Raw genomic sequence first — 16882 nt, 5'->3', positions numbered from 1 at the left:
GTTAGAACAATTAATCAGTGGAACAGCTTGCCTCCAGAAGTTGTGAATGCCCCAACACTGGAAGTCTTTAAGAAGATGTTGGATAGCTATTTGTCTGAAATGGTATAGGGTTTCCTGCCTAGGCAGGGGGTTGGACTAGAAGACCTCCAAGGTCCTTTCCAACTCTACTATTGTACTGTATTATACCAATCTGGAATTTGTTTTGCCTTAGAACTAGTCAGAATAGGAGTAGATGCAAGGGAAATGATATTTGATGTATAGAGCAGGGAGTCCAACCTTGCGAACATGCTGACTGGGGAATTCTGGGAGTTAAAGTCTTAAAATGGCCGAGGTTGGACATCTTTGCTATAGAACAGGAGTGTCAAACTTGATTTCATTGAGGGCCGCATCAGGATTGTGTTTGACCTCGGGGGGGGGGGGCTTGGCCAGGGTGGGTGTGGCTAATTCAACGTCATTCGTTTTGGGGTCACCTGTGCTGACCCAAGTGCTCTGCCAGTGAAAGCGGGCTCCCGAGCTCCGTTTCTGGCTGAGACGGCCTCCTGCAACCCTCTGCCAGTAAAAACAGAGCAGCTTTTGCTTTGTTTCTGCAGTAGTTCCACCGGAGGGGGTAGTGTTTTCTCGTTTGGTAGAAATCCTGCCTCATCCCAACTCTTTTGATTTCCCCCTTGCAATGGAAATAATTAGGTAGCCCAGATAATTAAGCATATGTGAATGAACGGACAAGGAGGAGATCTAGTTTTACTTTGCTGTCCTGGATTTAGACTAATAGTAGGGACTGAAGGAAAAAGCAATGCATTTGTATAACAGGTAAAGCCCATTGATAGGCACTTCCTCAGGTGTGCTGTTGGTAAACCGCTCTCACTTGTTTTCAATAGGAGATCCGAAACTTAAACTCAAGAGTTTCTGCATGTTCTCTTTATACCTCTTTTTCTGTTTAGTCTTAGCATATGGGACTGAAACTATTGATGAGAGAATTATCTAAACCTCATGATGCATCTTTTTTATATATGTGGCAAAATGGTTAAAAACTTAAGTGTCTGCAAGGGGAAGGATATGACAATATGTGTCATAAACGTCACCCTTTACAAATCCATATGCAAGATCACGTTGCATATTTTGTCCCTTTTATGTCATTACGGTTAAGAAAATGTATCTACTGTATGTGTAAAGAGCTAGGCTATCAAGTGGGCAATGCCTGGGCTCTATTCCGTTTCCTACCTTCTGCTTCTGTTCTACCATAGATGTTGCTAGCTGGGATGAGAAAACATGATTTAGCCCCAATTCTTCAACCCTCTAGTTTGAATTTATATTTTATACTATGTGCTTCCTACCCAGTGCTCCAGGTCAGCCTTCCTCAACCCGAGTACCTCCAAATGAGTAGAGTTTAGCTATTCTGTGGAGTGAGCATTATGGTGACCACTGCCAAATATTCTGTAAGTTGAAGGGTATATATTTGAAATGGACAAATGAGAAGAAGATTCTAGACAGTATATTATTAGTATTCATTCCTATAAGAAAATGAACAAAGTTCTAACCATTGTTTTGCTCTGGTTCTTTTCCCCCCTCTCCTAAACAAAACAACACAGAACACTGTACAACAAAACTTTCTTAAGCAGGACTTGCTTAAGCAAAACCAATTTCACTGTTATACAAGTGTCCTTTGAAGCAGCTTTACTGAACATTTTAGCACATTATCTTCTGTTCCTTTCCTGTGAATCTGTTAGTCAAAGCCATGATTATTTATTGCATGTATTTATAAATCTCAGGGGTGCAAACCCAAGCATGTAGGAATCTCCAAATAATCCCCACTTCAGTGCCCTTATATCTATGGCACAGTTGTTCCATTCCCAGACCTGAGAACTACATGGCACAATGTCTGAGCATCAGCTGGGAAAAGTGTGTGACAAGGCTACATTTGCATAATGTTTAAGCAGTTATTCCAGCCCTTTCTTCAAACCATTTTATTTCAAATGACATAGAATAAAGCACTTCCAATGTTTACATATGTAGCAGTGGGGGATTCAAATTTAATAGAAATGAATAGAAATATCACAATGTTATAGAAGCATGTCAGTTTTGCTACATACTGGCTCTCCTCATGCCTGACTGGATTTTAGCATGCAACATCAATGTGAACATTGCCAGCTGCACAGTATTTTTGTGTTCTTATTAGTTCCTTTTCACTATTTTGGAAGGGAATACAAGAGATGAAATGTGGGCATTGATGCAATGCAGAGATACCTTGACCGTTATCTCTGATAGCATAGACTAGGCTTCCCTGTCATTGAGCATTTATGATTTGACAGTTGGTACAAAATTGATCACTAAGGAGGAAGTGGTGGAGAAAGGCTGTAGATTCATATATGCTAGACTGTAAGATTCAGAGTACTTGTCTGTTTGGGACAAGAGCTTATCGGGAACAATCTAGCAAGACCATATTAAGGAAATATTTTTCTATTAACTGTTATGATGGGTACTCATTATGATTCTAAGTCACAGATCGACACTATGGTTTTCAACATGGAGTGTATTCATTTATGAATAATGCACTCAAAATTGCACACACGATTCCTCAATATATACAAAGATGCTCGAAAAGATACCTATCGTCAAGCAAGGAAGGATAACATTTTGTTTGAATCTTTTCTTTCAGACTATCTCAAGATCTTGTCTGAAAAACATAGGTTCTTTTTGAAAAGTTGGGACTCCCCTCAATCTTGCAAAAACAACTCTTTTCGTCCTGTGGAAAGGGTAGAGAAACTGCTACCATTTTCAAATTGGACTAAATGAATACCAATAAGAGTTTTAGTAAGAGTTTAGTACTTTAAATAACTAGGAATCTGAAAAAAAAATCCCTGCCTTTGCCTTGAGAAACTGAACCAGTTAGTGGTTACTTTCCTGCCTGGAGAAGATAGCTATTTGGTCTCAATGTGTTCCATTTGTGTAGTTATGTATTTGGCCCTGTAAAACCAATCTGCACTATGTCAAACTGGGGAGGGGGGGACACGACACAGTCCCAACTCATCTGAATTGGGAGAAAAATCCCCAATCTATTATCTAGCATAGAAAACCAAACAGCTGTTACTTCATGATCCTCACCCCAAATCCCCCGCATTCCTCCATAAAACCAAAATTGGATGAAGCATGCAGGAAAGCATTGTAAATAGAGGATGCTCACCAATGCTCATCATAAATATTAGCACAAAACGAACTATCTTTATGATCAGTTCTAAAGTTCCTAATATTATTCTGTTAATTGATTTTTTACCAGAATACAACAAAATGTAGAAGGAACATTAAGATTTTGTTAAGAATAAATAAAGCATGTCAGTTTTATAGAAACTTGTGCATCTGTTCCAAACGATATTCCTTTAAATTCCTATTTTATATTTTACAAAGTACCAATACTTTGCTATCTTGAATGAAGATGTTTAAGACATACAAAGTATAGGGGATAAATGGGTTAAAATACAAGCAGATGATAAGAGGAGGCAGGGGTAAGGAATAACTAATTCTTTTATGAATGCAGTGAATTTGTCAAATATTAAAAGTGGGGAGAATATGAACTTAACATAATATCTAAATCAGTCAGGTTGTTAACCATTAGAAAAGTTTTGCTTCTGTAGATGGGAAGACAGACAAAGGAGACAAAATAGTTGACGGATTCTCCAACACCTTTTCTCTATCTAGTCTTCAAGATAGTAGTAGACGACAAAAAGATGGTAATGTTATCATGATAATCAGTCTGATTTGAAGGTGCATATGTCAATTCCTGAATCTAATACTCTCCTTCCTTCCTCTTCTCAAGGCATTGCAAAAGACTAAACACAACATTCCTGAAAAAAATCAGGGTATAGTACCAGCAATAGCACTTAAGACTTATATACCGCTTCACAGTGCTTTACAGCCCTAAGTGGTTTATAATGTCAGGATATTGCTTCCAAGAATCTGGGTTCTCTTTTCACCGACCTCGGAAGGATGGAAGGCTGAGTCAACCTTGAGCAGGTCAGGATTCAACTGCTGTCAGTGGCCGGAGTTATTCTAATCAATGCATCACCACGCAGGGCACCATGGCTCTATGGAGCTCTTTGAATCAGAGAGAGAACTCTTTAAGTTGCTTATGCCACCCAAAGTAAATTAAAAATTACTCCAAGATGTTCTGATCTACTCCAGATTCCTGGGTGTAGATGTTCTGATGACTTGTAGATTTCTGGCAGTCAGTGTATAACATAATCAATTATTAGAAAAGCATTACTGTATAAGTGTTCTGCACCTAGAAGTAATGCCTGGAGCTGTATAGATCATGGGTTCTCAGAGATTATTTTAAAATATTACTACATTAAGGATAACCAGACTGGTATTGGATGTCTTGGACATGTTAAAAAGGGGAAAGACGTTCTTTACAGGAGACAGATGTTCCTTTGGGTTGCTGATGAGTAGGATTTGAGTATAAGAGGAGTAAGAATTTAATAACTGGACCAATGTTAGCTTAAATGAATCAAGATGTTGCCAGAAAATATAACACATTTAAAAAGCAGTGAATCATTTAATAGTTCCATCTGTGATTTCATAACTGTATCACCCTCAATATCATTGGTCTCTTTTTTACATATTGGGTCGGAGGGAGAAGGGGAAACAAAGTTAAATTGCTCCCACAAAGCAGTTAATAAGAACTCAATTTATAGAACAAAGCAACATGAAAATACTATATGTGGGAAAATGTGTCTGCTGCTAACATACATAGAGTATTAAAATATTGAGTGAAGCCATTTTTCTAAGGTAAGACCACATGAAAGAAGCATGAGAACTGTATGCAGAAGGAACAATGGAATAGAGAAACTGGAGGAATTATATTCTTAAGAAGTCACAGCCACCTCATAGGTAATTTAATTTTATTGCATTTTATAATGCCATTGTCCATACAGATTACATGCAGCTAGATCTACTGTACAAGGGTTTACCGTCTGCCAGAGCAGACACACAGAAGTCCAGAATACAAATACACAGCAATGCTATTTCCTTTATACAGCATGGAAATACGGCAGTGTGAAGCAGTAAGAGGAGGATGGATCAAAGGATTACAGACATCCTTCCCAGTAATCTTTCACTTCACACTGACTTGCCACCTGCTAAAAGGATGATCACATCAAACCAACAAATGTGAGGAAGAAAAAACCCACAATATTAAAGGTCACCGCATGTCTCGCCTCTTTCCTTATATCATCCTGAGTGGCAGGAAAAGGAAATGACAGCAGGGTGCTGACATGCCAGTGTCCCCCACCTTCCCACCACACATTGGGTACTAGTATGAGGGAGAAGATACCTATTCGCAACAGAGAAGATTTAATTAGAAGAAGCCCTTTGGGGCCAACATAAAATATTACAAATGAGAAAATCAGATCATTGCATGTTAACCTCCCATTTTCATTCAGTGAGATCAGAGACCCGCTGGCTCATGCTGAACGTACGCTGATACAATTCGAGAGTCACCAATCATTGGTTCTTGGGTGTTTTCCTGACACCTGAGATTCAGTTGAGAGATTTGGAAGACAAGAACGCCAAGTGAAGCAGAGCCTCAACTCTTTGGGAGGGCCCAGAGAAACATTGTTTCAGAGCATCCCGTCAAAATGAAGGGCGGAGAAATGGGTCTTCAAATCTTATTTTTATAGAAGAACAACATGGTTATTTAAAAAAAAAAACACAAGAGGACTCCAAACTGACAAACCTTCAGCACTTTGGAATATATCTAAATCTGGAAAAACAAACAAAATGTCCCCCTGCAAATTATGGAGTATTTCCACGTTTATGTGGATCAGGGCAACCAGGAATTCAGAATGTGGATAATACAGGGCAAATCCTAGTGTTTTTTTTTTCAGAGTAGGATTTCTGTCGTTCACCCTGAAAAATAACTCTATTAAAATTATGTAAACATACAAAACTGAAATACGCACACCTTTGGTTTAATACAATGTTTTTTTATTCTGTTCCTATTTTTCTAACTTCAGGAACCACTGAGGGAAAGGAAATTATATCATTATCCCAGTTTCCTTTCAGCAACCATCTATCTCCTCCCACTATTTCTACTGACTAATTTAAGAGAGAAAACAAGCCAAAAACAACATAAGGAACTGGAAAAGCATCCAAGTCAAGTCAAAGAGAAATACAAGAATGGCTTCCTAAATTCCAGAACAAGGAAAAAAAACCTTCCTAAGTATTCCCTGCATTAGTCTCATCACAGGATAGTTAAACAGACAACAATCTAATTTTAGTAGGTTTTCAACCAGCATATATATCAATATATACATATACTATCCTGCCACAAATTGTGTTTGGTCTTTCCCGCACTACCCCTTTAAAAGCAATTTTGAGGTAACAACAAAAAATAAAATATTTTTTTAAAGACAAAAAAGAAATTCCCCCAAATAAGTACTATATGCAGTTTTGAATGAAATAATTTGGTGGATAAAAATGTGCAAAAATAGATGTACCTAATGTAGTCAAGAGTCTGGGAAGAATGCCACTGGTATCAGTAGCCAAAGAAAGGGTGCTCCTCAAGGCTCACACCAGTGGGTTGCTTCAGCAATCAGGAATTAGGGATGAGGAAAATAAAATCCCAAGAGCTTGAGGCCTCCAACACAAAATTTTAAATACTATTCTTCCATAGGATGAATGGAAGAATAGTATTGGAATATGGAATAATAACACATGGGCATATTTGATAAAGTAGAAGCAGTTACATATATGTCATTGTTTATTTCTTACTGGGTTCATGTATATTTGCATATACATCATTCAAGTGAAAAAGTGAGGTGAATTTGCTGATCTCTCTCTCTCTCTCTCTCTCTCTCTCTTCTCTCTCTCTCTCTCTCTCTCTCACACACACACACACACACACACACACACACACACACAGAATTAGAAATAAGCCAATAAACCCTTATAGGAGAAATGTTATCTAAGTAAACGATCAATGAGTTTGTAAATGTTAGAAGAGACTCTTGCAGATGAAATAATGGCTTTAGTACCTACTCAATCTGCTTACTCAAATAGGCATATCCTTCTCTTTCACTGCTTGATTTTGCTAGGAAGGAAGCCAGGAGGACAGATTTTATTGCTAAAATTTAAATAGGCTTTTAATACAGAATAAACATTCTTCCTCATCCACCCTTGCCCTGGATTCCTTAGGTGCCATTTATTATTTTTTATGTTTATCTGAATTTATGCTATTATAACAGAACAAATACTAACCAAAGAACCAGGGCAGAACCAACTGGTCATCATTTGCTTGTGATTTGCTCACTCTATTTAAAGGTTTTTATAAATCAATCCACTTTATAGGTGATATGCAATCAAATTCAGGACACAAATGCTCAAAGTCATAATTAGGACAAAAAGGGTCAAATGTGGTACACCTAAACAAAACAGCATCAGCGATGTCAGATGTTGGGAACTAAAGTTTTAGCAGTTCAATTTGGGAGAAACTTCAAATTTCCAAGATGTTGGGGGACAAAATCACCCCAACCTGAAGATCTTAGGGAACAGCATATTTATTCAGTGATACTGAATTACATTCTTTCTTCAGTATACTTTTAAGAGATATATCAGGATTAGAAAAATACATTTAAAGTCCTACAAACTACACAAACACATGTAGGCTTCTCAAAGCTCTCAAGAGAAATACCGGTAAATATAATGCAAGTCCTCATTAATTGCAAGTGTAATCAGCAGACAGACTTTAATTGAAATTTAATAGATTTAGGATCTGCTTCTCAATTTATTTCATTGTTGGCTTGTAAAAAATGTTTTGCAATCCCCCTCCCCCTATTGGGACAGTTTGACAACATTGAATAAATGAAATTACAGTTCTAAGTAATCTTTGTTGGGAATGCCAGAATCAGAAAAAAACAACAACCCAAGAACTATGGTGATACAATAATTTTGCTTTAAGTCACAGGCACAAGTTTGAAGAAAAATCCATGATTCCAAAGCCTCATTTCTTACTTTCCAATTCTTAGATATGTGCTGGTTCCCTTCAGGGCCAGGCCTAGATTCTAAGCCAATCTAACAGTAAGAGTATCCACCTCTCATATTGACAAGTTGTTTACAGAAGCCTAGCTTCATCACATAAGGCAGACATTTGAAGAAAACACACCCAATATTTTAAAGCTCATCCACTTCAAAAGCAGATGGGGAAAGCAACGGAAGGAAAGGGCCACTTGTCTGAGGAACTTAATATTGTCACAGCATCCAAGACCTAAAACACTTTCCTTCAATTGTTTCAAAGAAACAATTATTTCTCAATGAATAAACCTGTCTTTGAGTTGTACCACTTCAGGCTTCAAGTAGCAGATCGTGTGGCTAAATTTTCCATTTTTTAATTTTTTAAAAAATTCTACATGGAAGAAAGTTGCTGTGAGATGACCGTTTAGTCACACGACTTCCTTCCTTCTTGTAGGCTGATCTGACATAGTTAAGCACAGACAGATCCCGTGAGAGCTGGGTTTAAAGCTATCCTCTGAGGATACACACACATATATTAATACTGTCACATGAAGGCAGGAAAGAGCTGAAACTGGCAGGATTTTTTTTGGCCTCGAAATACATTCTGGAGCTGCTCCATTTTGGGCAAAACTGGATTCTAGAGGCTGCATTGTTTGTCTTTATGCAGCAGTGAAGGGCTGGAATCATTTCCCCTGAGAGATAGTAAATGCCTAATGAATTATGGATAAGATGAAAGGGAAACATCCCCAACTTTTTCAAGATTCTCAAGAAAAAAACTATGGAAGGCTACCAGTATAGTAACAACAGAGGTTAGGGATGCTTCTAGAGCAGCCTCCAGGTTCAGAAAGTCAACCTAAATTACAGATATTCACCAAAGAATTATCCAATTGTTTCTTGGACTGTTTCTTTGGAACAGCGATAGTAGCATATTGCTTGACTATGCATTGGGGGGAAACTCTGCCCAATGACTGTCTAGTATATGGTGGAAAAGGCTTAAAGATTAACTTTCTGTCTGGCAATAACTTTTGCTCAGTTCTGTAGCCCCAGATGACCTTTCTCCATTCTGTTACCCCAAATGAGATAGTATTGGAAAACTTTTAATTTTGGAATCTGCTAAATACAAATTGCACAACACTGCAACAACAGCCAAGTTAGGCTTTGCAATGCTTTGGATTTGAAGGTAAAAATATGCTTTGAAGCTAGTAAGGGTTAGGGTGGAATTTAAGGTATTCCAGGCTGCCTGGAATGCCTTAAATTCAAAATATTTTCTTACGGTTGCCATATTAACAAGATGCTACTTTAGCTCCCCTACATGCACCAAAGCACCTTTTCTCCTTGAAATCTGAAGTGCATCCTAGGTCTATAATCGAGTATTACTTAGCTCTCAGTTTACATTGGATAATTCATTTATTAGCCCCAGTGTGTCTATCATGCTTTCTTTTTCTTGTGCCTCTCTTTTTAAATGGGTAAGGACGAACAAACCCAAACAGCAAGGCAAAAGTTTTAATTTGAACAGAGACACTTATATTTCTAAAGCAAATCTCTTCTCAATGTTAGGATGGTTACAGTTTAGCTCTTGACTATACAGTACCAAGAAACATCACTTTAATACTGGCAGAAAACGTATATCCTGGGCATCTCAGGTCCAGCTGCAGATGTCCAACAAATGGTTGATATTGTACCAGGACCAGGCAAGACAAAAAACTGAGATCAGTGAATCAGGATGGTGGCAACTTTGAAAAGATCAAACCTATAATAATGCAGTTGTAATACTAGGATTGACAGAAAAGGGAGCCAAGGACAAAATACAACAGCACTGTGGTATAGCCATTTAGTTCTAAAACTGTTTGCAAAGCAATTTGACACAATGGAGCACTACAAATTGTGATGCAATCAAACAAAGTTCAAAAAAGCACCTCAGTGCACGCACAGAGACTAAACATTACACATTCCAGAATATACCATTTTAGGCTGCAAGAATTTGTGTTTTTTTTAATGCAACCCAAAGTTTTAAAAAATAAATGAAAAGAAAACTTGCATACATTTAGGAATAAACTATGCATAATTTGTTTTCCTGATGCATGACTTTACTATAAACTAGGAGGTTTTATTTATGGGAAACAATTACAGGATGTGACTTCAGCAACTCCTGCAACATTATTTTATGTTCAGAATTCTCTAATTCACAGAGTGCAATTTGTAGATCAACAGCCCAGTTTGAGACGTTACAAGGAATCTGCTGTATTTCAAAAACATAAGTTACCCAACAGTGTTTCAAAGAAAATACCAGTTTTGGGAAGAGAAGGAGAAGGGGTTAGGGCAATTAACCCTTTGAAAATTAAGAAGAAAAAATGCTAACAACAAGAGAGAGAAATTTCAATGTGTATAAAAAACAGCTGAAAAGTTAACATGAAATAAAGACAGTTCTGACCTATAAAAAGAAAAAAGAAAGAAAGACACCACAAGCAGCAAGATGGAAGTAGGTTCAGAAGAGACCCATGGAATGCCAAACCATCCTAGGCTTCACAGCGTACCCTTGGTTCAAGAAACTTCAAACACAAAGCAGCAATCCATGCTCCCGATACAACTTCATTAGAAATGTACAAAACAGCACCTGTAAACTTTGATTTAAATAATAACTTAAAATCAAAAGAAAGTGACAAAAGGGCTAAGGGGATGCAGGATCTTTGCAATTTTTTTTTTCCTTTTTGGCTGATGCCAAAAGTTAGGATAAGTCAGAATAAAAGCACCACAAAAACAAAAAATATTAAGTGTTTTGGTTTATGCTTCTTGTCTAAGCAAGGTCTTTGGTAAATGGTTAAGCCAATTGCAAAGCATTCTATAGAGGACACCAGGGAGACATTTAAATATGGTCCCAGGAAGAAAATGAGGTGTGGTGTGTTCTTAATAAAAGGAGGATAGATAGGTTTTCTCGAGCTGCTTCTGGAGTAAAGCGGGGAGCCGAGAGATGGATAATAAAAGTGTTGAGGTATTCTTAGTGCCTGCAATCCTATATTGCCTGTCTTTCTGGTCCTTGAAGATGGTTCTCAAAGGAGGCTAAAACAAGCTATTGTACTTTGATTTACACCCCATAAACATGGTCATCTCCAGTTTTCTGCAGCTTAGAGGCTGTTCCTCTTGGTTCCCTTAAGTGTACAGCCCCTTTCAAATCAGAGCAATTAGCTAATTTTATCTAAATGACAAACTTTACAATGTTGCTTGCCTGTTAGAAACAGTAGGAAACAAAGTAGGAGAAAATGCATGTTTGGTAGAGCCCTCTACTGTAGGTTCCAGAAATCAAATCCTGACAAATTTTCTGAAGTAAAGATTGTGGAATTTCTTGCAGTCAACATTCAGTTTTGGATTTTTTTTCCTGTTTTTGGTGTTCTTGATTTTACCTAGATTCAAAATCAGTTTGGATTATTTTGACATATTGAGTAAATTGAGAATCTTGGAACAGGGGAATTTTTAGAAAGGAAGTATAAACTTGCTTGTTAGATGGATAATGCCAAGAATTAGATACAACATTTTCAAATTTTACCAAGTCTGAGATTTGAAGTCAAGGCTTTGCTTCCATCCATGGAAAAAAGATGGAGACTGGCCAAGATCAGCCAGCTACCATTCCTTTCCTTTTTTTTAAAATGCTAGTATGACCCGCCCTATCCAGAAAATAGATATATTTGTAAAACTGAGTAAATAGAAATTATCCAGTGCTTTAGAGTTATTGAATAGAATAATCCTCCATCTTTTTTTTTAAGAGAAAGAATTTGATTTGGGCTAAGAAATTTGATACCAATCTTGTACAAACAGAAATTTGTGGCAGTTCAGGAATAATGTCCCTTTTTGTGGTAGGTAAAAAGGCTCAAGTGCTACTTGATTTATTATAATCTTGAGAGTTAAGAGCATTTTTTTAAAAAAAGACAGTCTGTTACCACAGTTGGCCAGCTGCTGAAAAGGGCACTAAGAATATACTGTATTTGAGACAAATGGAGCAATTCTGCATATAAGGAAAATGCAATACCCCTCTTCTCTCCCTTCCCCTCCTAAGTCAAAAACACTTATGTTATATATTACCAACTGCCATCAGCGGCATAGTGTTTGGAGCAATGGAAAAGCATTATTTAACGATGAAAATCAGAAGAGTAGAAAGGAATCCTAAATTAATCAGAAATATGCTGACAAAGTATTCTTGAGCATCTTAGATTGGGGAGGTCATTTAACATAATTATCAACGTTGAATGTGACTATTCAAACATAGCTATGATGATTTATTTTCTTCATGGGCTACAGAATATAGAATAGGAACAGCTGTCTTTTCAGAAAACATCAAATTGCCTGGGTCAGCTTGTCTCCAAAATAATGGGAGAAACTCCTATATCCCAATTTGGCCTGAAAATAAATTTCAGAGATTTCCTGATGGGAAAGGGAAGCATGTGTTGATCTGTTGTAGAAAGGCTTCCTTAGAAACATTAGTATCCATCTTCCTTGAGATATTGGATTTCTGATCACACAGAAAGCAAACCAGTTTCTCAATCAGCAACTGTCAAAGTCTCAGTAATCAAGGAGGAGCATTTGGCTTGTCCTTTCATGGGGGCAATAGCAAAGTAGCCTTTGGAAACCTGATGTTTTCTGTCACACAAAATGCTCTTTAGATTTTTTTTTTTAAAATTCTGACATGAGGCAGCAGACAATGAGTTGATAGAATCAAGTATGGGGACAAGTCTGGGTCAACACTATTCATCTGACACATTTAATTCTTGTTATTAGTTTTGAAGCATCCTTTCCCCCCCACATTGGCTTATAGCTAAGAACTAATGAGTAGCACAAGAGTTGTGGGATACAATATATTTCTATTAGAGAATGTTTGAGGAAACTCTGTGCTTCTTTGTAGCTTTGTTCTGGTTGGTCACAAATGTGGAGAATTACTTATCTTACATTTATACAGGTATATTGCTTTGAATTCTGTTTGGTCAACCCAGTATTGGTCTGTTCTCTACAGCCATAAATTTCAGCTTAACCCCCCCTTCCGTATCCCAAGTGCTTGAGATGTTGGTGGCTTTGCCAAATCAGCTGTATTTACATCTGTTAAAACTTCCCATTGCTCACATAAACGATCAAGGAGTCATGCTTTCTGGCTTCAGTATTTGCTGGAATGGAAAAAAAACACAGGATGGCAGCTGACAGAAGCAAGCAAAAGATTCATCTTGCAGAAGTCTCTCCCTGATTTTGTCTCAAGCTGGGCCCCATTATCTTGGCTGCTGGCTGCCCATATACAGTATAGGTTTCTGAAAGTTATTTAAAATTATGTGATGGCAGGGAATGGACATTCATTCCTGGATTCTGTGCAGAATAAAGCTTTGTGAGTTGAAGACTGGCTGTCAATCATGACTGCTGATAGAAGAATGCTTCTTGAATTTGGAAAGACGCAAACACAGGATGGAAAAAAGAATAACCAAGTGGTTTTATGTGTGGCAGTAACCCCTTGCTATCCTATAATGTATTTAATAAAATAAAGTCAGTTTTTCATTTTTTGCCCAGTCAGAAAATGAACATAAATTGCAACATTAGGACCTTGGCAGAGGTCTTGCTTCCATTGCTATTCCAGTACTCTGAAGTGGTGTTACAGTGGCAAAGATGTATGTGTGTGAGAAATGGAGACAGTGCATGTGTGAAAGTAAGAAAAAGTGAGAATAGATTCCTCCTAGTGCAAAGTTCTCAGTGGGATTACTGGCAAACTAATGAAAATTTCCATGGGAAAATAAGGGACATTCACTGAAGCCTTTGGCTTTGATATTGCCCCTTAATGTACTGGATGCTTCCAAAATCTTGATTTGTGGAAACCAGGCATATGGGTTGAAAATGACAAAACACAGAGCAGACAATACAAGACAGCTTGTTTTTTTATCCCCATGAGATGGGGGTATGGGGAGGGGAGGCAGCAAAGAAGTCTTCGGACAGAAACAACCTACCATCCTCGTTTACCAATTACAAAATTTAAAAAAAAAATAAGAAAAGGAAAAAGCTCAACTCCGTTTTTTGTTTTTGTTTTCACATCCCCTCTGTGAACGTCTTTTAAGAGTCATTGGGATGTAAAAAGGGGGAAAAAGTGTGTGCCTTCAGCAGTGGGTAGGCTCATGGAAAGCCTTTTGCTTTGTAGAAGTGCCTTAACTAAGTAATGCTGAAGGTCACCTTGAGAAAGTGGGAGCCATTGCTTTGTCTCTGGGAAATGATGGGCCCTATATGAAGATGCAGGACCCTTAAGACAAGTCTTCCACTGGCAGTTCCTCCTCTAGGTCTCTGTCATCAGGAATCGTCACATTCTGATTGGTAGTTGCCATGAGAGAAACAGGTCTGCTGTCATCTTCTGTCTCAGCTGGTTCTTCCTTCACATGAACTTGATGGCTGAAGAACAAAATTTTGGAGAACCAGGTAGAATTAGAACTAATACAATAAGAGTCCACAAGAGATTGGCAAGAGAGGTTTCAGATGGAACTATACAATAGAGGATCAGAGGTTAAACAGAGTATTTGCTTAGCTGGATAGCAATACTCTTCTGACTCTCATCCAGATCCTAAATACCCAGGCCTCTATATATTTTCAACAAAACAGAAATATTTGTAACATTCAGTTCAGCCAAGTCAACTATATAATACTTCATTGCAATTTTAATCTACAGTCTCCTAGCAGTTTTCTAATGATTAAATTTTTGACATTAAGAAAAAATATTCCTTTTCTCCATATTTTCTAAACATTGTAAATTAGATTTCTTTGTCACTACAATGCTGGCAGCAACCCGTATCAACCATTAGCACCAGTCAATGGTATTTGTGATGCATTTTTGAATGTTCAGTTGACTGAGTTTTATGTTTAATGAATAAAGTATTATAATAATGATAATGATAATGATGATGATGATAATGATAATGATAATAATAATAATAATAATAATAATAATAATAATAATAATCCCATAGGATCTTAACCATCTGATTTTCAGTGACTTTTTCAGGCCTATGTTCCCACCAGTGTGTTGTTGTTTTAATATTATAATTTTTGCACAAATTCCAGTGGATCATTTTTGCTACTGAATTGTGCCGCAATTTATAATCAGTCTGCATGTTTTTGTTTTTTTACCACATACTCAGCTGCTGTAAAAAAATCGCGTAGACTTTAATTGAAATTTAATAGATTTAGGATCTGAGAAAAATAAGGTTACAATCATAGACCTCGCAATACCAGGTGATAGCAGGGTCGAAGAGAAGGAACATGAAAAAGTCGCGAAATACCAGGACTTAAAAATTGAAATCCAACGATTATGGCACAAACCAGCAGTGGTAATTCCAGTGGTAATCGGCACACTGGGTGCTATTCCAAAACCACTGGAATTACATTTAAAACAGTTAAAACTTGACAAAATCACCATCAGTCAAATGCAAAAAGCTGCACTGCTTGGATCCGCACGTATATTACGAAAATACGTTACGACGTCCTAGGCCCCTGGGTGGGGCCCGACTAGTAATCAATGCCAAATCCGGCGAAACAACTGGCCGCTGTGATACAATTGTATAATAATAATAATAATAATAATAATAATAATAATAATAATAATAATAATAATAATAATAATAATAATAATAATAATAATAATAATAATAATAATAATAAAAAAAAAAATTAAAACTTGTTTCTGGGCTTACTTGTACTGCTGTGGTGAAAGCCGGGGGCTATTGCTGCCGTTGCTGTTGACTTGTTCTACAGTGCTGCTCACATCATCATGGCCTATGTGTAGCATGCCACTAGTTGAGCTTGTGTTGATCATGGTGGGACTATTCAGAAGAGGAAAGTTGCTCTCAGCCAGAGCTGCCTAAACATAAACAGCAACTGATATACTTCACAAATTCTTAAAAACAGCAACTGAACAGCAACTGATATACACAAATTTCATTCTCAAATATGACATGTTTGGAAAACAATCCCAGATATTTATTTACTGAGAAAAATGATTAAACCCTTATACTAACAGTATTTTCATTTTTCAGAAAAGATCAATAGTTTAGACAAATAAAAATGTATTACTTTATTAGGAATGTTTATTTTCTACCTTCTCATTCAGTAATATCAATATGATGGCTTACAAGAAAAATAGTTCAATGTAGATAACTAAAATATAATTAGAATAGAATAGAACTGGGAGGGATCTTAGAGATCTTCTAGTCCCTGCTCAAGCAGGAGATCCTATATCATTTCAGACAAGTGTTTGTCCAGTCTCTTCTTAAAAACCTCCAGTGATGAAGCATCCACAACTTCTGAAGGCAAGCTGTTCCACTGGTTAATTGTTCTCACTATTAGGAAGTTTCTCCTTAATTCCAGTTGTTTCTCTTCTTTATTTGAAAGCCCCATTGGTTAACTTTTATGGTTTTATTCCTTTATGGTTTTATCCCTTTAAAAATATTGAGGCAAAAACGTTGGTCTTTTTCAAGCAGATGTAAGAAATATAAGCTTTCTACCGGTATGTATACTGATAAGCTTTTGGTCTGAAGCTTAATTTAATGAGATTCATTAAATAGTTCTATGTCACTCTTTCCCTAACAGAAAATATGCCTAAAACATCTACACAACTAGTCCATGTTAGGACCCAATGCTATATTTTATTCCAATCTGTTATTCCCCATCAGAAGAGAAAGATAGCAGACCATTGATCTATTCTGCCATTTGATGTCATTTATTTCTTCTCACCTTATTAAAAGTTAGTACTTACTGTATTTTTCGCACTATAAGATGCACTTCCCCCACAAAAAAGTGGGTGGTAATGTCTGTGTGTCTTATAGAGCAAATATTGCGGCAGGGGGATTGTCACCGCCGCTGCTGCCGTTTGCCACTG

At 37.2% G+C, this 16882-nt stretch overlaps 1 protein-coding gene across 8 annotated transcripts in view; it reads right to left on the bottom strand.

The window, feature by feature from the left end:
• Positions 1-8388: 8388 nt before the first annotated feature.
• The window catches only part of FOXP4 (forkhead box P4), a 181260-nt gene continuing 172766 nt past the window's right edge, over positions 8389-16882 (bottom strand). For all 8 annotated transcript variants that reach the window (XM_081949066.1, XM_081949061.1, XM_081949065.1 and 5 more), the window contains 2 exons: positions 15699-15865; positions 8389-14403 (listed from right to left, as the gene is read on the bottom strand). In XM_081949066.1, the coding sequence (XP_081805192.1) occupies positions 14259-14403; positions 15699-15865 (312 nt within the window). In that variant the 3' untranslated portion in view covers positions 8389-14258. The remainder of the gene's footprint in view (positions 14404-15698; positions 15866-16882) is intronic.

This window comes from Natrix helvetica (assembly GCF_964273705.1).
Source record: "Natrix helvetica genome assembly, chromosome: 3".
Classification (NCBI taxonomy): domain Eukaryota; kingdom Metazoa; phylum Chordata; class Lepidosauria; order Squamata; family Natricidae; genus Natrix; species Natrix helvetica.
Note: the sequence above shows the minus strand (reverse complement) of the source record. Positions and strands in the feature narration are given on the sequence as shown.